The following is a 26,886-nucleotide window of genomic DNA, read 5'->3' on the forward strand; positions in this document are numbered from 1 at the left end:
TAGAATGATCAAAGCTAATTCGGCTTGCCATAGTCTCTGTCGCGACCTCACCAGTGTCACAGTGGACACAGAGCTATTTTTAAAGCCATGTTTGCCTGTCTGCATTTTTCTGTTGCCAGACTGCGAGTCACTGAGTGCCCCAGTAGGTGGTGGTAATGTAATTCCCTTTTTAACCATGCGATCCGCAGCTCGTTTGTACTACGCCACATTAGATGGCGGTAATGCGCCACTTGGTTTTACCAGCACAGCAGCGGAAAAAGAGAGTTCTTCATCCGCTGACCTGGGTAGTTGTTAGACGTGTGCTTACTGAGAAATGGCTTCAGAGCTACAAATCGAGGTGAAAACACAGGCGATGGACGAAAATAAAGAGAACAATATTGACGGGAGTCTGGGTTTGGAGAGTATCCTTATTGTTAAAGCGACAGAGTCCGTTATTCGTTCATATAACAGCAGTCTGGACAACAGGACATCGGACGGGTTTGCTTTATATTGAGATGTAATGGCATACGTGTCACTTTATCATTAAGTGATTTAATTGTGAGGGGTAATATTCATGGAAACCAACATCATGTATTTATCTAAGGCAAATGCATATTCTGTACATTGTGAGGTCGTCTCGAATTGAAGTCTGAAATATTTGTAGTGTAATGTTACACATTAAGCATACATTATTCTACAGGCCAACGTATAGTGTAAAGTGACATTTCTAGGCTTTACGATTCCTTAGCTCTGGATTCAGTCTTGCAGATCATCAAGGATTCTCAGCAGCAGCATGGACTCAGGCATGGGGATTATCAGCGCTACAGGTACGTTACGACAAATTGGCACTTCTAATGGAAGTTAATAATTGGTTTATCACACGCTATTTAATAAAGTTTAACTCGAATGTTAAAACTATAGTAGATAAAAACTGATTTCGACTTCTTAACAGCTTTTTTCTGCTCTCTAATAATATATTTTTTCCTATGCATTGATACTAATGGGTCATGCCTACAATTCGGTGCCTTTGCGCAGTAACTTACTATAAAGCAATGCCAAACTTTCCATTATTCAATTCATTTGAAGTCTATTATAGATAAAAATGTACTGGTCCAACTTAGTTTTTTGTCATGTGACACAGGCCAAATGCCCCCGTTACATGACATTCTATTCTATTTTTAAGTATTTGGAATTAATGTAGTTTGTGTAATATTTACATTTTCAAAGCAACATACAAACTTTACTGCACATGCGCGTGTTTGTGGACTGCCCTTAACTTCCTGTATGCATTCGCAAACAATAGAGTGCCGGTAGATTATTTCGGATAAAAAGCTAAAAAAGCCAAACAGAACCATTATTTTGTTAAACTTGCCTCTCCAATATTTGGACATTATAGTAGGCCTTTAATTATAATTTAGACCCGCGATACAAAGTCAACCGTTAGATGTCAATGTCCCATGCGGTTTCCCCCAATGCGACAACTAGACGACCCATTTATAAAAATTATTATTCAATAAAATAAAACACAGACTGGAAGTTAACTGCAGTCCTGGGGTTTCAAATGGCACAGAATAGTGGGAATGATCCTAATACTGTAATCTACAGAGCAAGACCACAGGCTGGTTACACCAGTTGGATGAGAAAAAGTTGAGTGAACCACCTGCAGTGTTGTGATAATTATTCACCACTGTTGCACCATCTGAAATTACGACTAGATGCAGCTACACAGCTAACACAGTAACGTTGTGACGATGTACCTGCACCAGATCATTTTTATTGCCACAACGCATCAAATAACGGTCCAGCGACATAACTTTGTGATTCCCATATTTGTTGTGACGACGTGACATTGCTTGGACGCGGTGATTACCTACTGAAGACGTAAATGTAACGGACCATATTCGTTACAGCAGTGTACCAAATAATGTTACTGGGACATGACAAGTACATTCCAACGACCAAACAAGATCGTTTTTATGATTTTATTTATATGCATCATCCCTCACATGCAGGATTCAATTAATTTGTGGTTTAATATGTGCATTATAGATTCAATTAGCATTTATATGCATAATGTTTATATATTTTTTAAGTTAAATATGTATTCTACAAAAACCAGTGCTTAGTGATTGGTCGAATACTGCATTGGTCGAACAGCATGTTCCAAAGCAATTGTACTGTAAGGTACGCCCACCATACGTGCGTATACATTTTGGGCTCATAGTCAAATCACACCACGAACTGACGTAGATTTTTGTGGGTGTGGTTACACAAGGCGTTTCAGGCAGGTCTTTGTGAGCATTCGCTTTTAAATTCACCATATCACACAGAGCTTGCGCATATCTAATTTTAATCTTGAGTACTTACAGAATAGTATTGCACCTTTCAGATATCTGTAGAGTCAGATACAGTTGTACGATTATTTCCGAACAAAGTGTAGGGGGTGGGGACTAAAGCATGTGCGCACACATTGCCAACAAAACACAGACCGTTTCACTTACCGCATCCGGTTCATGTCCGGCATCGTTTAGGGCTGGGTACGCTGCTCCATATATCCGTTTCAAAAGATCTCCAAATCCAGCGTTATATCCACCGTTTATAAAACATCATCCAAATGCAGTGAACAGACAAGCACACCGAAACTTTGTGAACCTAGTTCTCTCTCTCTCCTGCACACAAGTGAAAGTTACTTGTGTGCATGCTCCTTCTCCCGCTCTCCTTGATTGATGCGAGGGTGTACCGCATGCTTTTTCCATTCAATTGTCCAATATGAGACTACATCTTAAAATAAACATAACGTTATTGTCGTTTTTTAGTGTTCCCAGTCACTAAAATGAATGTAGATGACCTGCTTCTGCTTTCGTTTTTCTCCAAAAGCTGAAGGTGCGCTCATGTCCTGCACGTAAAGCATATATTTTACCAGCTTGCTCACTCAAAAGCGTTACATGGGTATAATATCACGTTTTAAAAAGACCGTCTTCCGACCACTACAGTCTTTAATTCTGACATAAAAGCCGCGTTGCGATCGATATAGTCAAACATTATCTGCCAGAAACTGTCTTACAATGTTTTATCGTTCAGCAGCTGGATACCCCAACGATATTGTTCTCTGTATCTTTATAGTATAGTTATGGTGTGAACCCTGCTATTCTCCTGAATTAAGAACGATATTTTAAAACGTAATTTTTTTAAGTTCTCGTTATAATGTGAACAGCCCTTAATACATGCATGGGCAGTTTATAACACACCAAAGACACAGATAAATACGTGTTCATGCCATATGACCCCTTTAAGCTTAACATTATTTTCTTGCCTAACCACAGATTTCTGAGAATGCGAGAGTCGGACAAGTCCGTACATTTAAAAGATAGAAACACAGTTTAAATTATTGTATCTTATTAAACTTCGCTTTAATAGCTGTGGAAAGTCTGATTAATAGCATTTGAGGACGTGGCTATAACGTTTCTGTAATTTTAGCAGACATTCTAAGCAATGAAACATTGCCAAGATGTCCTCAGAACATGGTCACAAAGTAATGTCACGGTGACCAAAATGAAGACGAACTGTCGACCTGTTTGCTGGGAAGTTAGTTGTGTCCCCTCTCATATCTATCGCAGCGGCAGTTGTAATTTGGTCTACTATGGTTTTAAACGTGTTTTAAATGTTGACTACGCCAAGTTCTAAAAACAGATAAAAAATGCTGAGCAGAAAACAAATTAAAAACCACAAAGAGAAATATAGCACTGTTAAGTGCATTAATATTTTAGTATTCAAACAAAGTTATGCAATAATTACAGTACAGTCAGTGAAGTGCTGCTCTATTCCTTTCTGTTATAACTGTTAATGTCATGTGTACCATCATATTTTGCATAGTTTAGCATTTTCTTGCGGACAGCAATGGATTACAGATACAAACTTTTTTCCAATAATACTCACTGAAAAGCACCCTATCTTCAGGTGTTTAAAAACAGGTGTCCGGGAACCGCACTTTGAGGTTAATATGAGGCTGAAGATGCTTGACCGTAACCATAACATTTGATGCATTGGGGTGGGGTAAGGGGTGCGCCGTGTTCGAAGTCAGTTAAAATGACCCACCCTTTAACCCAACTAACTGGGTTAGAAAAAAAAATCAAACACTGAGAAAATAACCCAATAAAAGACCCAGTTGTTTGGGTAGATGAAATGTAAAGGTACATTTTACAGTAAAAGCATCTGTGTTTTCATATTGGTTAATATCACACATGTGACAGAACCTGTTGTGAGCACTGACTTCAACTTGAATCTTGTTCATTCTTTCTTTCACCAAAGGGGCTACTGCTCTAGACGTCTGCGTCGATTAAGGAAGACACTGGGCTTTAAAATGGGCAATCGGCACAAGTTTTCTGGGAAGAAGGTGACAGTGGAGATGCTTACAGACAGCAGGTAAGTCTTTCTGGTACAATTTAAATAATAATGTTAATTTGTGAACAATTTGCATGTCAAAGCAACATAGGTGGTAGATTTGAGTGAAATCTTTTAAATTGTATTAGGGCCGTGTAATGTAATCTTGAAAATAAATGTTAATGATTCACATTTCAAATTACTCCGAGACTTACTTGTATCTTGCTCTCTCTTGTTTTCTTTTGCTCTAGATATCTGTTAATAGTATTGATAGAAGCAGAAAGAGCTTGGAGTTATGCCATGCAGCTGAAACAGGAAGCTAACACTGAGCCCAGGAAAAAATTCCACCTTCTGGCTCGTTTGCGGAAAGCTGCGAAACACGGAGAGCATCTGGCAAAGCTGTGTGAAAGTCCGTGTGTGGAGGCCAAAACCAAACTGGAAGCTCAGGTGCAGCTGACGTTTGTCAAGCATTCTTGTGTGTCCCAGTAGCTCATTTGCTCGTTTTACTGATGCTTCAGATGAAAGATTTGTGCAACAGTGAACTGAATTTTCACTGTCGGAGTTGAAGTGATTTTATTTAGTGGGTCAGAATCAATCATGTGCCCATTTTCACTTTCAGGGCTTGATCGGCACTTAAGTTTCAGCGCAGGAATGCACATAATGTAAATGATTCCCTACGCCTATTTGAAATAATCTGAGCCGTTCCTTTACTAAAGGGTAGAATAATATTTGCTGGTCCTTTGCAGTGTGGCGATCAGTAGGCATGGTGGACTGCGTGTCGAATAGGCTATACTTTTTAGACTTCTTTTTGGTAGAGAAGTGTTGTTTACATTATGATTGCCAGCAAAACACAGTCATTTGACTCCGGTTCACTTACCACGTGCGGTTCATGTCTGTCATCTTTTAGCGCTGGGGCAGCTCAATCTATCAGGTTCAAACTCTCTGCAAATCCAGCGCTATATCCACCATTGATTCGTCACCGAATAATCTTATTGAGATTAACTGTATGCCACATATGTTATTTATATTATGCTTACAGCCATTATTGGCTTAATCTGATAATTTAAATCAAATGATTGCATGTACATGAGGTAAAGTGTAATGGCAGCATCCCCAATATCCATCATAATTGCATTTAATAATTGAATCCTCCACTCTTTAATTACAGAAAAAAGCTTCCATACGACTCTGTTTGTACAATATAATGAACAGGAAAACACAACATCAGATTCACCAACGTGATATACAGCCTATTCATTGATTAACGTTCAAAAGCCACATTTTACGAAAAATATTATAGAACAAAATAGAAAAACACTGAACAATCTTACAGAGTAGTTTTCCAACCTGAGCTTTTGCATTCATAATGTACATGTTCTGCATTTATACCAGGTGTAAAATGTCCTTGTGTAAACCTTAATGCTGTCTTGACTGAGCTCCTCTCCATTGTTTGCTTGCTGATGTCTGCAGGCTTACAATGCATATCTTTTTGGAATGGTTCAGTTTGAAATGCAGGAGTGGACATCTGCCATGGAGGCCTTCAACAAGTGCAAGTGAGTATTCGTTTGTTTTTCCAGTGGAGATTCAGTATATTTTAATCATCTGGTCCACTGTCAAGAAACTGAACACTGTGTCATGGTTAAACAAGGTTATCATGATTACGTCAACTAGACTGTAACATTTTTCATCTACCAGACTCCCATAAAAATCTCATTGACCTAAATTTATTGAATGTCCACCTGTGCCAAAAGCTTGAAGTTGAATTTTATTTAAAATTCCAACTGTATCAATTTCGTTCTCTCACAACCGCATGCAAAAGTGAATCTCCTAAACGTTTGTTCCACATGTGTAAAGAATCGGAGTCAGTCACACAACTGTGTAGTTTGACAGTGCATTGTTGTGCCATCTCACACTTGTTTGCAAAAAGAATGGAGGTCACCGTTGGAAAAGCGATGTCGTGATTTAACTTTTGTACTTAAAATGTTTTTTATCGCTCCACAATCGACCTCTGTCACACTGAGGTGAAAACTAGCCATCTGACTATACATGGCCATTGTTGTGCTTCCTGTGGTGTTTATATACATTTTTATAAAGTCTGCTTTTATGTTCTTCCAAGATGGTGCCATGAATACCTAGTTTGATCAAGTTTCAATACTTTGTTTTCTTTTCTTTTTCATGTTTTTGTAAAATGCATCAGTATTGGGTATTCATAACCTGATGTTTCACACTGGGTATCCCTAAACCCTGGGATAACATTCTTTTTTGCATATTTGCATCATAATTGGAGAAATACTGCATTAAATTAAACTGACTGAATAAAAATAGTGCGTGGTCCCTCTAAATAACTGGATACCTCGTTGTGCCGCATCTGGGAAAAAAATTATGCCTCGCTAATCCTTTTTGGCTGTTTTAAGCCAAAGCTGACGTTATCTACTCAAAAAAATAGAAGAATTGTTAACACAGCGCACAGAGTTTCTGTGACACTGCACAGCTTGTGAAATGAAGTAAGCCAAGTCAGTTTTTCATTGGGTGTCCGTTGCCAAGCGTTAGGTCGTTTCATTCTACCCCCGCTTCGTTTCACACTGCAATGTGGCGTTAACCCTGCAAAAGCGGTGCTAACTAACCCTGCTTCAAAACGCTTCAAAATTACAACTTACCCGGGGTATAAAGCAGGGTTTAGAATGAAGATAAACCGGGGTTAAGCGCAGTTTGAAAAGCCTTTTAGTTTACTTGTATATTTGGCTATGCTGATTCAATCTTTTTGGCTATTTTTCTCAGGACCATATATGAGAAACTTGCAAGTGCTTTTACTGAAGAGCAAGCAGTACTTTATCATCAAAGAGTGGAGGAGATCTCACCAAACATCCGATACTGTGCATATAACATTGGTGAGAAATGGAATACACCGATTTTTTTCCTTTGTATTACCGTTCGTGCAAGCATACCGAAACATACAAACACAAGTTGGTTTTTGTTTAACCTTATTTTTTCTTGCTTGAATCCTGTTTCTGTGTTTGGTTTGTAGGTGATCAGAATGCTATAAGTGACCTCATGCAGATGAGACTGAGTGCAGGAGGAGGGGGTGGCATGATGGCTGAAAAATTGGAGGTCAGGGGTCATCCCTTCATAGCTGTTTAAGTGCTGGTCCTTGTATGCTTTTAACTTCAGCCTAAATTGATTTGTTAACTTGGTCTCTCTCTCTCTCTCTCTCTCTCTCTCTCTCTCTCTCTTTGTTCTTTTGTGTGCCAGGCGTTGATCACTCGGACAAGAGCAAAGCAGGCTTCTATGATGAGTGAGATTGAATGGAGGGGTCGTACAGTTCCTGTTAAAATCGACAAAGCCAGAATCTTCCTGTTGGGTTTGGCGGACAATGAAACTGCTATTGCACAGGTATATAAACAAGCTCCTCTAACCCCTTACTGTCTGCATTCTAGCTCTCTTGATGTGGATACAAAACTCCTTGTCTATATCTTTCATGTTGTGCATTTTTCCCTTGCCTCAGCTTTTATCCTAATTATAAACATTTTGAAAAAAAGGTTAAATGCTTTCTCATTTTTAAGTTGCGTTAGATTAAAGTGTTTGCTGAGTGAATGAATGCAAATGATTTTGTGGCAACGTAAAGACCTGGAATTGGCAGCAGACTTATAGTTGGGGGAGTTAAAGCGTGAAAAATCTAGTGATGAAGTTGCAACCAACGGCTCACTCCATCCCCCCCTTACGAAGCACTACTGTGGCACTCACAGAACAAAGATGTTGTCACATTTTCGCTTCTTTCCTGAAGTAGATAACTTATTTACTCGCCTTTGAGTTGTTCCAAATCTGTATAAACACAGAGAAAGATATTTTGAAGAATGCCTAAGACCAAGCAGATCCCGATCAGAAAGAGCTTTATTGGCAAGTATGCCTGCGCATACAAGGAATTTGTTTTTGTGACATAAGCTTCCAGTACACAGAGACAACAACACACAGACAAAAAAAGGCAAATAGATAGATATTGATAGATTGATAGATATTGCCCCCATTGACTCCCATAGTAGGTAAAGTAGTATAAAAATTATTATTTATGTTATTTTGTTCTGTTGCACAGCAAACAGTTCTGGGGCACTTTTGACTACCAGTGTATTTTTTCCTTCTGTGGTAGTCAATGGTGGGTAAAATCTGTCTGGTTTCAAGCATTCCTTCGAATATCTTTCTCTGTGTTCATCAGAACAAAGAAATGTATACAGGTTTTGAACAACCCGAAGGCGAGTTAATGATGACAGAATATTTGTATTTGGGAGAAGTGTCCCTTCAACAGATATTCTGCCCAAGCCGTTATAAGTAAGTGTTAATGTACAGGCAGCCGGTTGTTATCGCAGAAATAAGCCCCGACAGGAGGGTCTTTAGCCCGCTTTTGTGTAATATTAAACTGCTCCTCTCAAAATGATTTGCAGCATCCGGGTTACAGGGTGTAAGTTTCGAGCAGTTGTTATTTGAAAAAAATTGGTAGGCTTATTTACAGATTTGAAAATAAAAACTCTTGGAATGTCACGACTGGCCAATCAGAATCGAGCATTCAAATGAGCCGTGTAATAAGAGGTGGATAGCCACTAGAGGGCGGAAGTGCATTGTCAGATTTTTATTAAAGCTCATGAGGGCCTGGAAATTCTAAAAAAGAATGACCCACACGATTTTAATAAACACCACAATATTCCATTTAATGGGGGCTTTAAATGCTCCGATACACACACGGCCTAAGACTTTAACATACTTTGTTTCTGCTTTTCTGTGTCTCTTTCTGAAATGTGGTTCACCCAGTTATAATTATGCAAGGTGTTGTCTAGGTGTGACTGCAGCATCTATATCTGTGTTCATGTTTGCTGTTCCTGTTTTGTTAAGTCCGTTATTCCTTTTGTGTTCAAGTAGCTTGTTTCTTACAAGGGAACAATCTGTAAAACAAATTGGTAAATGCCAGTTTTCTGGGATTATGATTTATGGTTTGTTTCTCCTGTTTGGTAGGCTTATTACACTCTACTGCTTTTTAGTGTTTTGAACATCTTCATGCATGTTTTTGCTACTTAGTTTGGCAAAAGCTAGGATAAAAGAATACATCAGATAGGGAGTATCTGCCACAGCAAGAATGCCACAGAAACCTGCTCTGTTACATAGCTAACAAACGATCACATTTTTTCTCTCTCTGCTTTCTCGCTGTTCTTTCATCCCTACCAAATGTTTGCCCTCCTTATGATTGTTCACTATATTATATAATGATCCATGTTTGCTCAATTACTCCTGGCAACCAAATGAATGAAAATTGTATGTCACTGCATCGTGAAGTTTAGTGTGTCAACACTGTTAATGTTATAAAAGGCTTGAAGGAATGTTTAGATATTCTTATTTTACCTTGCTGTTTACAGGCAGATAATGAGGAGACAAAGGAGCATTTGTATGAGAGTCTTTTGGTGGAGTGTAGAGACACCATCCAGGCCGTCAGAGAAGAACTCAGGGCTGATATGGTAAGAGACTATTGAGATCTTTTTACACCTTAACTACCTGTATGAGTTTTTGGATATAAAATCATAACTAGGAGTCTGCATATGTAGATAACTGTACAGTATCATTAAATGTATGACGGCAGTGTACCAAATTTAGATATATGAAGCTATTTGAAGAGTTCATTTGTGCATCCATTTCTTAATTCATTTTGGAAAATCATGTTTTAAACAAAAAAAATTATTCTTCATTTATCATTAAGAAAAGTGTACAAACTTGTTTTTGCTACAAAAAGTATTTGCTTGAAAGTCAAAAAAATTATATTAACATGATATATTATCATGAAATGAACATCATCTTCCAACATGTTAACTCATGCTTTAGCTTGTTGTTAACAAGTTATAACAATATTTGCATGTTTTTGCACATTCATGCAAGTTGTAAGCGTGTTGCTAACATTTTCTAATATTGTCCAACATTGATGCTAAAATGACACCCAAATGTAACATCTTGCACATTTTACTCCATGTGAAACATCTAACTGATGTATCAAAGACCGTCTGTCTTAAAATGTGTGTTTTGCCTCAACAGAAGCAAAGGGAGAGGTCTACAGAGAACGCTGAAAGTGGCAAGGTGTCCAATATTCAATACCTGCATAGGTAACCAACAAGTTCAATTCACAAAACACTTGTTCTCTTTCATTGCAAAGCAAGGTCATATGTTTGATTCCCACAGGCTGCGTGCATGTAGGGATTTAATGATACACTCGGCCCACGATTCGGTAACTATCTCGATGCAGAGTTCACGATACGATACACATCTCGATGTTTTGAACAAAATGAACAATTTCAGTAACTTTTTTTGTTGCACATACAACTTAATGCAGGTTTGTTACCGAGTGTAAATTTTGACAGCAAATTCTGATTTAGTTTTAGTCATAGTCTTTTGACTACTGTCATATTTTAGTCAACCCCATCATTTTAGTTTTAGTCGTTGAAATCTACAATATATTTAGTCTATATTTTAAAATCTATCTGGTTTAACGAATTGAATCTGTGTAATTAAATGTTCCATACAAAGATTTAACTGTTTTGACATTGTTTACTTTACCTTAGAATTAAATTAATCCAGGTCATTACCTTTATCCTTTATTTTTCAGAAAAGTTCAGTAACTACTGGATATGCATTGTTGCAACACAGAGAATATTACACCATGAACGACATGTACCAGTTCATTCAGTCTGATTTTGACTCAGTTCAGTGAAGGGCGTATTCATTCAACCAATGAAATGTGACACAGCTCACACTCAAACGCTATTGGCTCATGTCTCTTTGGAGCTGCACTGTCTTTGCTTGAGGTGTAATAACCAAGAAATATCTTTAAAAAAACATATTACATAAACTGTACTACATTTCTTCAATCATGCAAATCACATACTTTGTTCGATCTTTAGCATGTCATTCAATTTGAATGTACAGTACGACTCGCTTCATCACTTCTCTGATCGGAACAGCGGTGGTTTGGTTTGGCTTACTTTAAATTGCATTTCACGTTATGCAGCAGCTCACGTTAGCGGATAAATGAACATTGGCATATAAAAACGTTTGTGCTTGCCTTTGTAATGAGTTTCGGGGTGACTCGCCAGCAGTCACGCTTCAAGTTTACTGTGCTTTAACGGTGACTGTGAAGGATAATAATACGGAGATACAGATTGTGGCTTGAGCTTCCACTTCTCCCAGAGACTTCTCTCTCCATCGCATATGTGAGATGAGCACATGTGACTTGCTGGTGCAGAGTTGGTAGCGTCTTCACCGCTCAACGAATAGAATTAAACATCTGATCGTAAATTACCCCATCTCTCAATGGTTCTGTTTAAGGCTCGAGTAGTTTTGCCTTAAAAGATTACCAGGGCTTTTTTGTGTGGTAGTCGTGACATTCTGCTCCTGGAGATAGGTGTTGACCTCTTGTCGCAACTCATTCGAGAGCTATATTTTATATGTCAGTTTTGGTCCACACCTGTGCCCATGGCGATTATGTGGTGAGCTACAATAGATGCTATATTAGTTATGGTTGTTTTTTTGTACATTTTCCGAGTCGTGTCTGGTGTGGACATGACACTGTGTAATCACGGTTCTGGTGTATTTTATTGGGTTGAATCTACTGACTCCCAGGAGCAAGATTGGACACCTCTGGTCTACACACCTTATAAATGTATTATGAATGCTATTTGTGCAAATCTTTAAATTGTTGATATTCTGTAGATAACAAAAAGTGTACAACATTGCTTTTTTGTTGATCTGCTGTGTAGTATTTGACACTCAAGCATGCACATGTTGTTTTTTATGCAGCTACCTGACATATATCAAACTGTGGACTGTTGTGAAGAGAAATGAGAGCATGGCTCACGTACTGCAGGCAAAACTGAAAGAAACACAGACGGATGAGAATAAAAGAGGACCGCGGCCACAAGACCTCATACGACTCTATGACATCATTTTGCAGGTTCTAAATGCACACGTGCTTGAACATTGACCTCAGATAAAATAAGATCATAGAATAAAGATAAGTCAAGACTGTAGCTCAAATGCAGAATGGAGTTTAGTTTATTATGACATTCTTTAAGTGGAATTAATTAGACTGACGACGCTCTGAAAAGTGAACATACGTATGTCCTGACTTATAGACCGTTAAAGCCCCAATATCATTGGTCTTAAAAAGTACAATGGTTCCGAAGCCCATGCATACGACACATTTTACAAAAGTAAAACAAAACGCTTATTTCACACCGCTTTAGAATACTTGATTCTGATTGGCCAGTCGTGGCATTACAAGGTATGTTGTTCCCAGATTAGAACCACTCAAAATTAAAAACACTGTTTTACACGTATTGCGAGTCATCATGACCTGTGCACTTAAATAAAATATAAATACGTCTAGCTAATAAGTTATTTTTAATGAGTAAACCAGATTGCATCTTTGTCTTGCCTTAACACCTTACATTATAAATGCTCTTCAATTTCATCCACACTTATTGCAGGTTTTATGCACTTCAAAAGCAACTAATGCATTAACATCTTTTACTACTAAGGAGAGGTTCATTAATTGTGAATAATCATAATTACATGTAGAATACACTTTTTACAAACAAGATTAATATTATATTACACTTATAACAAGTTGTTGTATGTATACATTTAACAGTCGAAGGATTAGGCAGGGATTTCACAGACCAGTAAACCTAGAGTATGAAACAAAGTTTAACTGTGTTTGTCTTTTATTTATTCTTTATCCAGAGTCTGGCTGAGCTGTCATCCTTGCAGGGTCTAGAAGGGGATCAAACCTTTCAGAAAGAGGTGGCACTTAAGACTGTGGTGTACAAGGCTTACAGGTGAGCTTTCCGTTCCCTTTTTTATCCTTTTTTGATCGGTCTGTTTAATCTGTTTGTTTGTTGTTTTATTCTGGTCAGGTGTTTCTATATAGCGCAGTCTTATGTTCTTGTGAAGAAATGGAGTGAAGGTCTTGTGCTGTATGAAAGGGTTCTGAAATATGCCAAAGAGGTCCAACTCAAAGCCAAGAGCCTCAATGGCAGCCTTGAGGTAGCATACACCACTCATCAACACGTCTTTCCTTACAAATGAATAATGTGACTACCAAGGTATATAAAATCACCATTGTATTGCTATAATAACCAATTCAAAGGAATGGCAACATAACGATATTCAGGTAATAACTTTCATCGATGCTGCTCTGAAACAGTGGTTACTATGAAAAGTGTTATACAAATGTAAAAATAGCCACAAGCAGGCTGATTCTGATTTGGAGCATTTTACGGAACAGATAGTGTGAATAAATGTTTTCTTCTATACGGAGAAGTAAGAGAGACAATCCAGGGTTATGCATGCATCAATGTGATGATTCGCCCAAAGTAGGGCTGTCAAAAATAACAGCTTTTACATTGTGTCGCGATGCAGTAAATCTTCACATCTGCATCGCTGCATTAAAACAAATAATCAATTATTAAAACATGCAATTAAACTTCATATGTGCCAGTGGTTCCTGTTTTATTGAAATGGAAAGTGTTGTTGTTATGTCTTCATGAAAACCATGCTTTCAACAAAAAGCATATAAATGCATATTTCAAACTGCAGTTTCAACGCGAGCAACGCTCACACATCTTTCTCTCTCTCTCGCTCTTGTTGAGATGAGTGTGTGCGCGCGGGAAGTTGCGTGGACTGTAAATAAAGCGCATTTTCATATATTTTGGACAGCTTTTTAAAGTTGTTTTAGATGTAAAGCGCCATGTTAAAACCCCACACTGTTAAAAATTCTGCACTGTTAAGTCCAATATGTAAAACGAAACACTGCTTCACAGGGCTCTTATTCTGGCCTTTCTTTCAGGATCTTCCAAATGTCCAGGAGCTGATCACTGAGGTCAATGCTGAAAAGTACTCTGTTCAGGCCGCAGCAATCTTAGGTGGGTCATCAAGGATACCATATAGCAGGGGTCTCCAACCTTTTTGTAAGCGAGGGCTACCAAAATATTTAAAATCCTCTAGAGGGCTACTTGTTGATAACATACTTTCAAACTTTAAACATGTGATGCCTTATTTTTAGGCTCACAGAACCAAATTCAGTTTTCTTTCAGATATTTTTGAACTTGAAAGTTTATTATTAGCAAGTGTTAAGCTTTAATATATATTCATGACGACGTAGCACTTGGCTGATCGGTATAGTCACAGATTTGTCAACTGTCTTGAGCATTATTGGTGAGCCCTGTGTTTAGCGGGCACCTTACAGAGTTCATGCGGGCTACCAGGTGCCCACGGGCACCACGTTGGAGACAACTGCCATATAGTGTCTGTTACGAAGAGTTCAGTCTACTCTTACATGAAAGTGACCAATTATGATTGTCAAATTGTATGTGTTTCAGACAAGGAAGATGTTGCAGATGAGTTGCCCGCACAACAGCAGTTAAAAGACAACAGGGTAAGAGAGTGAATAGTAAGGAAATATTTGGTAAAGGTCTTTCTATTTCAGTCTTCGAATCAGGAATTTGTTTACCTGGCAAATGTAGCAACCCCAAAGGTTCCAGATGCTGACTCTGAAATAAAAATTGTGTTGCCAGGGACATCATCTTCAGAACAACAGATCATGATCAAATTGGGCTCAACACACATGTATAACTTAAATCATGCATTTCTAACCCTTAAACAATTCATTGTGTTACTTTATAAAATGTAGAGATAGCATTTAGAACTTGATGAATGTGTTTTGCATACTTGGCCAACTCTGAAAAATAAGGTTATTGAAATGAATAACTGGAGAGTAAATGTTATTAAATGCCTATACTGACAACGAGAGAATTAAAACATTGACATGTTTGTCATTTAAATGCTGGCCATTGTAGTGTTTTGTTATACATCAATAATTTTTTGTGTCGGTCAGAGTACCAAAAGTAATTTAATTAACAGATGTAATACATCAACATGGCCTACCTGACATCGCTTACCCTCCCTTTCATTAGTAATTAGAACAGTTATGAATATAAAATGCACAATTTGGCAAAGGGTTATGTTCTTTTTGTTCACATTTTCATGCACATGGTACTGCGTGTCCTCGCTGATTCATACTAGTGACGTTATGTTTTGTTCTTTTTATGTCATGTAGTTTACTTCCTTTATCTGCAGTCATTATGTGAATTGCTTATTATTAATAATAGTATTGTGCCACGTCAGCCCTCACTCATTTGCTGAAAGACAATGTTGTTGCCGTCATGTCCATTTATTCATTTCTGCTTTAGCTCTGGGCTTCCCCTTGGTCTTAAACTCGTGCTCGTTTTCTTTACATGCAAATCAAAATAGTTGCTGAAAACTGCGTATTTTTGTTTTTTTGACACCCTGCTAAAATGATACACTTCTGCCCTGCGTAAATGATCAGATGTGGTTTGTTTACGGTTTGCACTCACGTCCAAATAATATATTTTAGAGTAGAATGAACTTGCAAGCTAAAAGGTATATAGTTAAACTTTGTAAAATCTCTTTTTCTTTGATCCACAGCCTCTGTGTGAGCATTTGGAAACTTTCCGTCATGACCCCATCCTCCTGAGCAAGCAGCCGAATCTAGTGCAGTTCCCTCCAGAATTTCATCCAGTCCCGTTCAAGCCTCTCTTCTTCGACCTAGCACTTAACCATGTTGCTTTTCCACCTCTTGATGACAAGGTTGAGCAGAAGGGCAAAGGGGGCATCACTGGCTACTTCAAGGGTTTCTTTGGCTTTGGAAACTAATTCCAGTTTAATTTGGGCCTGTTTGGCTACATCTGTAGTCCATGCAGCATTCTTAGTTTGAAGGGTAACTTCAACCAAATGTGTAAATGTAGTCATTATTTATTCACTCTTGTGTTGTTCAAAGCCAGTGTTTTTTAACTTGAATCTTTGTCTTTTTAATGGGACCAGCTCTTCTCAAGCTTCAGGACACAAAAATGACATCACAACAACGATTAATGTTGTATTCAAAGTATTTTGGCATACAGATGTGGGCATCCTCTTGAAAATCAAGGTCTTTAACCATTTCTGTTGCATTCTCGTTTCTGTGCAGATGCAAAGTGGATATCGCTAATGTGTTTTCTTTTAACAGTAAATCGAGATTGGAAGCTTGCACAGAAAAGGCACCGGTCAAGATTTAAACAATGAGTTAATATGTATTTTTTTTACAACAAATGCATCTGTGTGTTTCAGAACACTAACACCATTAGTTGCATGGAGTAGTTTTATGAAGCTTGATAAGACTAATGTAAGAATAAAAGAGTTTTACTCATTCTTAGTTTGGGTTGTGAAGAACAAACAAATCTATATGGGTTTGAACGACACAAGGGTAAGAATTAATCACAACATTTTCTTTTTTGGGTGAATTAACCCCCAATTTATTGGATTTTATTATGTTCCATACCATTTCTGAAAGCTTTCTAATATTAATAATATTACAGATTTGAGAAAAATGAGTACAGTGTGGAAAAATTGAATTAGCTGAAATGAAATATAAAGTTTATCCAGTATTTTATTTCTACACGTGGGTGTAATATAAACCTTTAGTGTCTATGATCTTGCTAGGGGCTCAACAGTCCATTCACCCTATCGTTGCAGAGGAAATGTGATTTGTTTACTCATGTAATTGTTTATTACCAAATTACAGGCTGTAAATTAAATGCCAGGATCATCTCATATCACCACATTATATAAAAGTGGTTACGTTATTATATTGAACGGGTAAAACATTGTTAGTAAAGACGATTTATTATATTCCTGGATCAGAATTGTATTTCTTTGAAGGTTTTAACTTCAGTGGTCAGATTTTCTTTTTGATGAATTGATGCAAGTCCTGCCATTGTGATACTGCCATTGATGTAGTTGTATTCATTTGAATGATCAAATGTTTAACAGACCATGAGCATCGGCCTTTTTGCTGTTTGTGTTGTTTTAGTTGTGTAGATGTAAGTAACAGTTACTACCATAAACCCAGAACTCTACAAATATAATGTTTGTCTGCTTGCATGGAACCTACAAATAAACAGTTTTGCTTATAAGTTGACTTAACTCTTTATAAATTAGCAGTTTGTTTATTGCATTTTTGACTTTTTTATACCTTCCTGAAAAAATTGTTTGACTTTGATCTCCATCCTGGCATTCCGCAGACGTCAATTTTCTTAGTGAAACCCAAAATGCAAAATTAGTGTACATCTAAAATTAGTGTACATCTTTTATTTTTTCATTTGTCTTGTCAAATATTTGCCGAAGAGATGGGTTTTAAGTAGTTTTTGAAGGTTGTGAGAGATGTGGTTGACTGGACCACGTTGGGAAGAATGTTCCACCAGGGATTTAGTGCCCTTATTTGCTGAACGCAGGGTTCTTGATGGGGTGTAGGAGTGTTGTAGGGTGTGAAAGTATGCCGGCGCAGATCCAGTGATAGTCCTGAATGCAAACATCTGATCCGGGCTTCTACTGGTAGCCAGTGGAGAGAGATGAAAAGGGGTGTTACATGAGCCCCTTTGGGCTGTTGGAAGATGAGGCGTGCTGCTGCGTTTTGAACCAGCTGAAGTGGTTTGATAGCCTTTGCAGGAAGACCAGCAAGGAGAGCATTGCAGTAGTCCAACCTTGAGAATGTTAAATAAGGCATATCGGCATGATCGCGTTGGCTTTGCAATGTGATCATTGAAGGACAGCTGTTCATCACATATGACTCCAAAGTTCCTGGCTGTCTGGAGGGAGTGAAAGTGGAGTTGCCAAGCTGGATGGTGAGATCGTGTTGGACCATGGGGTGTGCTGGAAACATGAGTAGTTTCTTTTTAACGTATTGCATGCTTACATAAGAACGTGAGTCGCGATCGAGGTGCTTGTTACACAAATTGTCTAAAGTTTGAGAAATTGACAAATTTACTGTCACTCTCTTTTCTTACAATTCTTCTTTAAGACGTTTATAAGAATATATTTCAGAAATGCATTTAAGAACATTCTTAAGAACTTCCTATACTTCCATAGTGGGTGCCACAACCGTGGCTTACCCCAAAACCCATTGGAATTACCTTAGGAATTATTTAAATAAGTTAAATAACTATACCACTTGTTTACCATCTTCTACACCCTCACTCTACTCCTGCTTTAGCTGCTCACATCAGGCGTAGCACACATTGATCTTTACTAGCTTCTAGTTTATTTTACTTCCAGTTGATTGGTGATATTTGAGAAGACTGGAAAGTAGATCAATATCATTAGTATAGCATCTTTATTGCATTTTCTGTTGTTTATTAATTTTTTTCCCAACATTATTAAAATGTGTACATGCCAAATGTATTGAGCTGCTAGGGAGTCATATAGATATACAGTGAGATCCATTTATTGGGACAGAGGCACATTGTTTGTTACTTTAGCTGTTTGCCAAAATATATTCAAATTACAGTTGTATAATAAACATTACCTTGAAATGCACACTCGCAGTTTTGTGTAGAGTGTATTCAAATCCAAATTGACGGAAGGGTTCAGGTATTCAACCTCTTTAATATATAGCTTCCCCCCTTATTCAAGGGAACAAAAGTAATTGGACAATCAAATCAAAAGCTGTTTTATTCACCGGTATGTGCTTTGCCTTAAATCATTTCAACATAAGGTTAACATGTTAAAGGTCTGGAATCTATTCTAGGTGTGGTGTTTACATTTGGGAGTTGTTGCTGTTAACCCATCTAGAAAACATCTGCTGTGTAAAAACATTTTAAAAAAATCCATTTTATATACATTTTAAATCATGAGCGTCTTGCAGACATCTTCTAAATATTTACGACATCTGTCAGGCAGGGACGGATTATGACTTTGATGTGCACTTGGCACGGATGTTTCAAAGGCCCCCTAACATCCAATATTTTACGAGAACAGTTTTGAACGCACCTTTGAGTCTAAAAACGCATGACACAGGGCTCAGAAATGCTTTAAAAAAGGCAGCGCAAACCACGAGGGTGTCGTGGCACTATATTGATAACAGAAATTGCCATATGCCAACTTGCTATTGTTAACAAAAGCTTACGACACTTGCCCCACCTTAAGGGTCTTCTGATTGGTAGATTGCTGTGGAACTGCCTTTGATGAGCTGCGCTGCGTGTAAAAATGTACTATTATTAAATTATTTCAACTTGACACAGCGTATTAAAACCGAAGCATTTAATGTTATCTTAATGAAAAATTTAGGTTTTCTTAGCCGAGTGGCCTCTTTTGTGATTTCAGAGAAAACTCTTTCACAACATGATGCAAATCCCCCTTTCTCACAAGACTGCTTTTAATGGCCATCAAAGATAATGAACTGAGATGTCTTTGACACATTTCTGTGGTTTTAAAAAAAATTGTCACTGTCTTCTAAACGTGACTTCTGCAAGTTTATATTACACACAGTGTTTTTTTCCTCACCTCTATAACTCTGGATGGTAAAACAAAAATGCCAGAAGTCATCTCAACTTGGATGAAAGACCATCACCTCCAGCTGAACCCTGCCAAGACAGATCCACTCATATTTCCGGCACACCCCACAGTGCGATACGATCTCAACATCAAACTTTGCAATACCACATACCACGCGTGTAAGGCGAACGTGATAACCACTACACTACAGAAACACCACAGCGGTCATGCCGATATGCCTTATTCAACAATTAGAAAGGTTAGACCCTATCTCACTGAGCATGCGGCACAACTCCTTGTCCAGGCCCTGGTAATCTCACAGTTGGACGACTGCAATGCTCTCCTTGCTGGGCTTCCTGCAAAGGCTATCAAACCATTGGTTCTGAATGCAGCAGCACACCTCGTCTTCCAACAGTCCAAAAGGGCTCATGTGACACCCCTTTCCATCTCTCTCCAATGGCTACCGGTAGAAGCCTGTATCAGATTCAAGAAGAGATGGAAACTCGAGTCGCACTTAAATTGCAAAAAAAGAGACTTGCGACTTGACATGGACTCGTGGACTGTTGACTCGAGACTTGACTTAGACTTGTGACTCATGAGACCCGTGAAAAATTCATTCATTCACATTCTTCCTTTACTACATGACAATATCATACACCACATTTTTCTATTCATTTCCAATCCATTATTTTCTGCCTAAAATGTAACGCCAATTCATCTTTAAATAGTTATATATAGGGAATAAAAAGTAGCCAATCGTACTGTAGTAGCTCCTGTCTAGACCATTTAAGTTGAGCAGATATGATAATGGTTGATTTACTTTAAATAGTTTACAGTTCAGTGTTCATTTTGTTGATGAAAACTATGATGAAATTATTCGTTGACGACATGTTTTCACTGACAAAAACGAGACAATAACTAAATAAAAACGAAGGCATGATAACAAAAATTATTAATATCAATTAAAAATGTACTGACATTTTCGTCAACTTATAAAAACAAGACGAAAATATTCTTGTCCGACCTATGACATCATTTTGCACCCATGTGATACTTTTGTCATTATACGGTGTAACAACCTCAGCTCCTCCGCCGACCATGCCCGCCCACTGCATCAGCGCTCCCTCATCGCTTCACCTGTTCGCTTTCATCACAAACTCCATTTCCCAGAATCCCTTGCACTTCCCACTGTCTTTGTTTGGACTATTTAAGTTTCCCCTCTTCCTTTTCCTTTGTTGAGTATTGTTCTTTACCTCTTGTCGGTACCAGTCATCTGAGGAACACTTACCTGTTTTGGGAATTACCTGTTTTTGATGCCTGTTTGCCTTGCCCCTTGTTTTCACTTCTGTTGTATTGAACACTGCGCTTGTCTATCTGAACCCTTCCAACGTGAGAATGGCGTAATGTAACTGAGTGCAGCTATAACTTGAAGGTGCCGTTCCCTGTGATACCTATTTTCAAACTTTAGTTAGAGGGTCATTTTGCAGTTAGAGCATAAATAATATCTGCAATATGATTTGAGCAAAATGATAAAGCTCAAAGTTTAATGCCAAGCGAGATATTGTCTTTAACATTATTAGCTTTTCAAGGACTACAGAGAACGGCTGGAATCGGACTAAAGCCCTTAACTTTAATTTATAGTTTTATTTAATTAACACTGCATATAGGAATTTATAGTGTGTCTGATATTTGACCTGTGTTTTGACTTGCATAACCTTATATGTTTTGCTTATATTCAATGTTTTCTTGTACATCTGCTTTGTAACAATGAAAATTTTAAAAAGTGTTTTACAAATAAAGTTGATTTGTCTTGACTTTAACTAAGGAAGTAGAGTGGACACCATTGTTAAAGTTTATTGCTAAAAGCTAAAGTTTATACACTTGTTATTACATGTGCACTGAGCGACCAATCACAGCAGCCTGATAAGTGAAAGCCTGCTGATATGGTACGGGTGGTACAACTTCAGACACACGCTCTAAGTGGGGAACCAATCATGATAGACTGGGTCAGGGACTTTAAAGAAACCAGAAATAATACAATAATTTTGTGAGAAGAGGGACAGCAGTGAACAATAGACTTGAAATATGTCAAATATAAAGCCTGTTTTAAACTAGAAACACGAACCGTTAACATGATCCCTTGTTAAACATCCCAAAAATACAATAAAAGCGTTGGAAACAGCCGAAGAACGGCACCTTTAAATCTGCTGTAATGTCAGGTAATTTAGAATTAAATACTAAGCATTGTAAATTTAGCATTAATGTAACAAGTCTTTTCTCTTGGTTGGGAATGGAATTGCCGCAGATCAGTCCGCAAGCTCTTGCAGGAGGATGGAATGGGATGTTCAGATGAAGCTGGCGCAATCTCTAGTTAGGGATGGGCATATGACGTTCATCTGGGCCTGGCGTAATCTCTCAAGCGGGGGAGGAAGGCAGAAAGAGATTTATTAGCGTAGCTGCTGTTCCTACATTTTTTTATTTAATACTCAACATGGGACCTCCAAGACATGCCAACTTCATATGAAATCATCTTAATGTGGTATTTTGGAAAGATATGGAAATTTCAACTGTACCTACAAAAAGGTTAACCAGTTCTTCAGAAATTTGTGCATTTTGCTGTGGTTTCATGAATAAAGTGTGGAAACACGAGAATAAAACAGTGAAAAAGCTCCCGAAAAACATTATTATGATGATTTGTATTATTCATTTATTAACCACTCCCCCAAAATGTAATTTCAGCCACAAAGCCAAAGCTGACAATCCTGATTGCCATTCACAACCTCCACCGTCACTCTCTCTTTAACACAACCTTGCATTGTCAATTAATAATGACTATTAATGCTCCTATATACACACTCTCGGAAAAAAAGGTACAATTTTGTACCAAAGAAGGTACAAACCGTTGTCACAGGGGCAGTACCTTTAACTGGTACAAATTTGTACCTTATAACAGGGAAACAAATTTGTACCATTCCAGTATGTACCTTAAAGGACATGATTTGTACCGTGTGTAACCAAAATGTACCTTTTGTTTTTTAAACCTTGCTGGTACAATATTGTACCTGCAACAAGGGTACAAATCTTGGCCTTGAAGGTACCACCCCAGTGACAAGCATGTTTGTACCTTAACTATGGCAAATGTGTTCCTTTAAGCACTATTACAGGTAATTTATCATTTGAATAAAACACGTTAAGCAACAAATTGAGAAAGCATAATTTTAATAGAATTTAATGTAAATTGATGCCATCAAATACATAGGTGTTTAAACCAACAACGTTCAGGCATAGAGTACAAAAATTATAAACATCAACTTTCCTCTTTACAATCAAATGTAGAAAAAAGGAGCATTGCTTCTTTTAAAAACATGTCTCTTTGGTGCAAACCATTTGACTAAAATGTAATATGTTAAGATACAATTTTTAACCAACAATATAATAATGGTCAAAAACTGTATGCAATACAATTGAACATATTCATATTTTTATCACTTTTCATGCAATAGCAGTCATTAAAGGTATGGTTCAGGTAAAAATGAAAATTCTGTCATCATGCACTCACCCTCAAGTTGATCCAAACCTGTATAAATGTATTTGTTCTGTTGTACTCAAAGGAAGATATTTTGAAGAATGTTGGTAACCAAACGGGTCTCGACCACCATTGACTGCATCAGTAAATGCTGGGCGACATCTGTTTGGTTACTGACATTCTTCCAAATATCTTTCTAGAAGTACAGCAGAAAAAAATACTGTAAATGTATACAGGTTTGGAACTACTTGAGGGTGATTGAATTACAGAATTTTCATTTTTGCCTGAACAATACCATTAACATTACAATTATAAAGAATAAATTATTCCCAACACAAAAAAATGCAATAATGCAAAAACACTGGAACAATTCTACAAAAACCAGTACAGTGACTACACATATCTGGCTCCTACATAAAAAACATCAACCATATAGAGGTCAAGTGCCTAGTAGTCCAGTTCATCTCCTGGCATCAAACAACACCAGTCCTTGTCATATGAAACATGAAATGCATGAAAATTAGAATCAAACAAATGTGGAAGCAACAGTTCAACAAGGTTGAAGACAAAATACGCACAAAAATCTGAAAGAACTCCATCCTCGACTCCAACTGCTTGGCAAATTTCAGATCCCTCCATTTTCACAGTGCTGAAGATTCTCTTCTCACTGAAGACCTGTTTCCAGTCAGATGTTCCCAAAATCTGTACAGTGAGATATGGAGTAGCTGGTTCATCCTGAACAAAAAGAAGAAAATCAGTTTTAGAAAAGTCCGGAGAAAAATTATTTCCCAAACGACTATAAAAGAGTCAAAATAATAATTAAGTTGAATTAAAGGGCTGGTTTCCCTGACAGGGATTAAGACTAGTCCTAGACTAAAAAAAGTCTTAGAGCTGTTCAAACTGATAACAACTTGCACAGACATATCATAAAATACACCAGTACCATTGTGTTGTCTCAAAAGGCACTCAAGTAATGTTTTTAGTGTGACGTGTTTGTTAAAATCACTTAAATTTCATAATTAAACTTCTGATTTAAACAAATCCGTGTCTGGGAAACCGCCACTGAGTTAGCTGGTATTTTAGTAAGGATGTGTGAATGGCATCTAACCAGTAAAGAGATGGAACCCCGTCGCATGTGTGAACAGCACATTATCGTAATTACCAGTTAAGTAATTCTTGCAATCTTTCATAAATTTACAGATTTTACAGTGTGAGAGGGGATAGAGTACATTTTTTGTGAATGCATAGGAAACACGCAATACCTGTACAACTCCAATGGTGACATAATTGTCCACTTTCTCCCTGAATATCACTGGAAGTAAAACCAGAGCAGCACGGAAATCCATATCTAAAAATAAATTTAATAGGTCTAATGTTGAACAGTACGAAAATAGAAATTTTAAAACAAGCAAAGCCTACACCGAAATCATGCATACCACAAATATTCTCTGCTACAGCCTCTCCTCTGGCATCCATGTACTGTGCTTCTCTAGAAGATTTCCCCTTAGCTAACCTCAACACACTGTGCACAATTTTGCTGAAGGAGACCTGGAAGCGCCGGGTTAAATCAGATACGTCATGCATTCGGCCCAATTCCTGAAATAGCTAAAATGCAGATAACAAATATTTAATTCTGTTTGTGTGTTTGTCTTTGCTGTTGTTGAGAGCAAACGCATAGCTTTGCATTATGAGAGCTAATGTACAAATAAATTCATCATAAGCCCAAATTTGACAATCTATCTTGATTAATAGTGTATAGGAACATACTGAAAAAAAGATCAACTCTGACCAATAAGAGGACAGTTTTACTCACATGTGATATACATAAACACATTTTGGTATTCTTTGCACCGTTGCCTTGTGAAAGTTAGTTGAACCCAGAAGAATGACAACACTGAAATAAGTGTCCCCTTTTCGAAACGATGTAAATTAACTACAGGTCTGAAAACAACCATAACTCATACAGATGTGAAACAGTTTAGGCAAGTTATACTTACAACTGAAGGAGTCCTGAGGAAGGGATATTTTTGAAAAATATCAGCAACAGGAGTGCCATTCACTATTTCCCTCCTCCTCCAAGCAAATGTTTGTTTCATTTTTTCATCCACTATTGCAGCATCTGGTTGGGTCTTCTTGTACTGGTCCTGTAAGGTCTAATGGTCGAATACATGTTAGTCTACAAGAAGATGCTAGTTAGCCAACATTTTTATTGTCATTTAATCGCAGAAAAAATATCCAGTACAGGAAGAGGAAAAGTATGACTGACAGATCGCATTGCTGCTACATGTAAATACAATATAGCCGGGCTGGAAAACGTTCATGTAAAACTACTCAATCAACAGTGTGTGTTGCCGTACTTAAAACGTGCAGCTACCTAACGTTAACATAAACTATCAAGCTCACCTTTGAATTTGCTCTTCTCTTCTTCTGACAATTCAAGCCTAGCCTCTGTTAATTTTGACAGAAGTTCCTCTGATGACAAAGACGCCAAAGCCATGCCGGAGATGCTTGAGGTTGGCGGAATATTCCGTAATGGCGGCAGACTTCGGCCAATCTCGTATCACTTGCAATCCCAAAAATTAGCGAAAGTAATGGTTAAATTCAATACTCTACGGTGTATGCACCCGCGATAACCTAATTTTAAAGTTATTAAATGTCCAGGAATTATTAAAAGGTGTAAAGAATATATAGCAGCATTGGGTATAAGTAGGCCTAACGTTTCGTGAATGCCCGAATTTAACCGGGTGACTGACATTTAGACTTGAGAACTAAATATAACCCTAAAACTAAAAACACATCTTCAAAATTTCTCGAATTATAGTTTGATAATACTAATCCAAATCCAAACTCTGTTATTTTGAACTAATAAAAGCCTCACCAAGAAACACTGGCACGCAACCTGCTTCCCGCTCTCCGCTCTGACTGAAAATTCTAGAACACTGTGTGGCAGTTAACTTCGGCCAATCGGCTCGTTGTTGCTATGCCTAATAATTAACATAGCAACCAATAATGCGTGAGATACTAATTGTGGATAAATGCGAATTTATATTCTCATATATTATAAAAACATTTATTTAAAACAGTCAGAGATATTTTTTATGTATCAAAATAAATCCTAAATACTCAATAAATAATCGTGTCAATATTCTGTATTCAAACTGATATTATGAAGAATTTTAAAGTCAATTGAGTAAAACCAAATGTATTATCATATTTTTATGAGGGGATTACTCATGATTTAATTTAGACAAAATTTCTATTTCATATGCTATTTGCATGTGTAATAAAAATGAGTTATATATCAATAAAGGTTACTGTACCCTTGATGTGAGAACAAATATGTACCTTAATATCAATTGTACCTTGAAAGGTACCAAACAGTATCATCACAGGTCTTACTTGTACCATTAAGGGTACATTTATTGAAGAGGTACAAAACTGTTCTTCAAGGAACATTTTTTGTACCCTTGTGTACCTTTTTTTCCGAGAGTGTACAGTACATGCTGGGGGTTTGTAAAACATTATGTAATGTAAATTGTTTCCCAGCTTTTTAAGAATTGATATTTGCTAAAACATTTATAGAATATTTCACA

At 37.5% G+C, this 26,886-nt stretch overlaps 1 protein-coding gene across 2 annotated transcripts; it reads left to right on the forward strand.

Moving 5' to 3' along the window:
- Positions 1 to 195: 195 nt before the first annotated feature.
- srp68 (signal recognition particle 68) lies at positions 196 to 17,471 on the forward strand. Of its 2 annotated transcripts, XR_013786944.1 has the most exons (18): positions 196 to 401; positions 740 to 806; positions 4,288 to 4,401; positions 4,611 to 4,806; positions 5,830 to 5,912; positions 7,138 to 7,247; positions 7,385 to 7,467; positions 7,609 to 7,749; positions 9,756 to 9,854; positions 10,423 to 10,490; positions 12,181 to 12,334; positions 13,126 to 13,220; positions 13,299 to 13,428; positions 14,231 to 14,306; positions 14,763 to 14,818; positions 15,889 to 16,180; positions 16,285 to 16,387; positions 16,466 to 17,415. XR_013786944.1 is itself a non-coding variant. In XM_079460741.1 (16 exons), the coding sequence occupies exons 1-16, from the start codon at positions 314 to 316 to the stop codon at positions 16,114 to 16,116; spliced, it is 1,788 nt and encodes a 595-aa protein (XP_079316867.1). In that variant the 5' UTR covers positions 196 to 313; the 3' UTR covers positions 16,117 to 17,471. The 2 variants fall into 2 exon arrangements, 1 of the variants encoding a protein (XP_079316867.1); XM_079460741.1 differs by having other exon boundaries at positions 15,889 to 17,471.
- Positions 17,472 to 26,886: the final 9,415 nt, after the last annotated feature.

This window comes from Barbatula barbatula, assembly GCF_947034865.1.
Source record: "Barbatula barbatula genome assembly, chromosome: 7".
NCBI lineage: Eukaryota > Metazoa > Chordata > Actinopteri > Cypriniformes > Nemacheilidae > Barbatula > Barbatula barbatula.

What these genes read in the sequence shown, in the direction of transcription:
- srp68 (XM_079460741.1), top strand. Translation starts at nt 314, where the DNA reads ATGGCTTCAGAGCTACAAATCGAGGTGAAAACACAGGCGATGGACGAA. An exon ending in AAACCAAACTGGAAGCTCAG is followed by an intron (nt 4,807 to 5,829) that starts GTGCAGCTGACG and finishes TGATGTCTGCAG; the next exon opens with GCTTACAATGCATATCTTTT. An exon ending in AAGAACTCAGGGCTGATATG is followed by an intron (nt 9,855 to 10,422) that starts GTAAGAGACTAT and finishes TTGCCTCAACAG; the next exon opens with AAGCAAAGGGAGAGGTCTAC.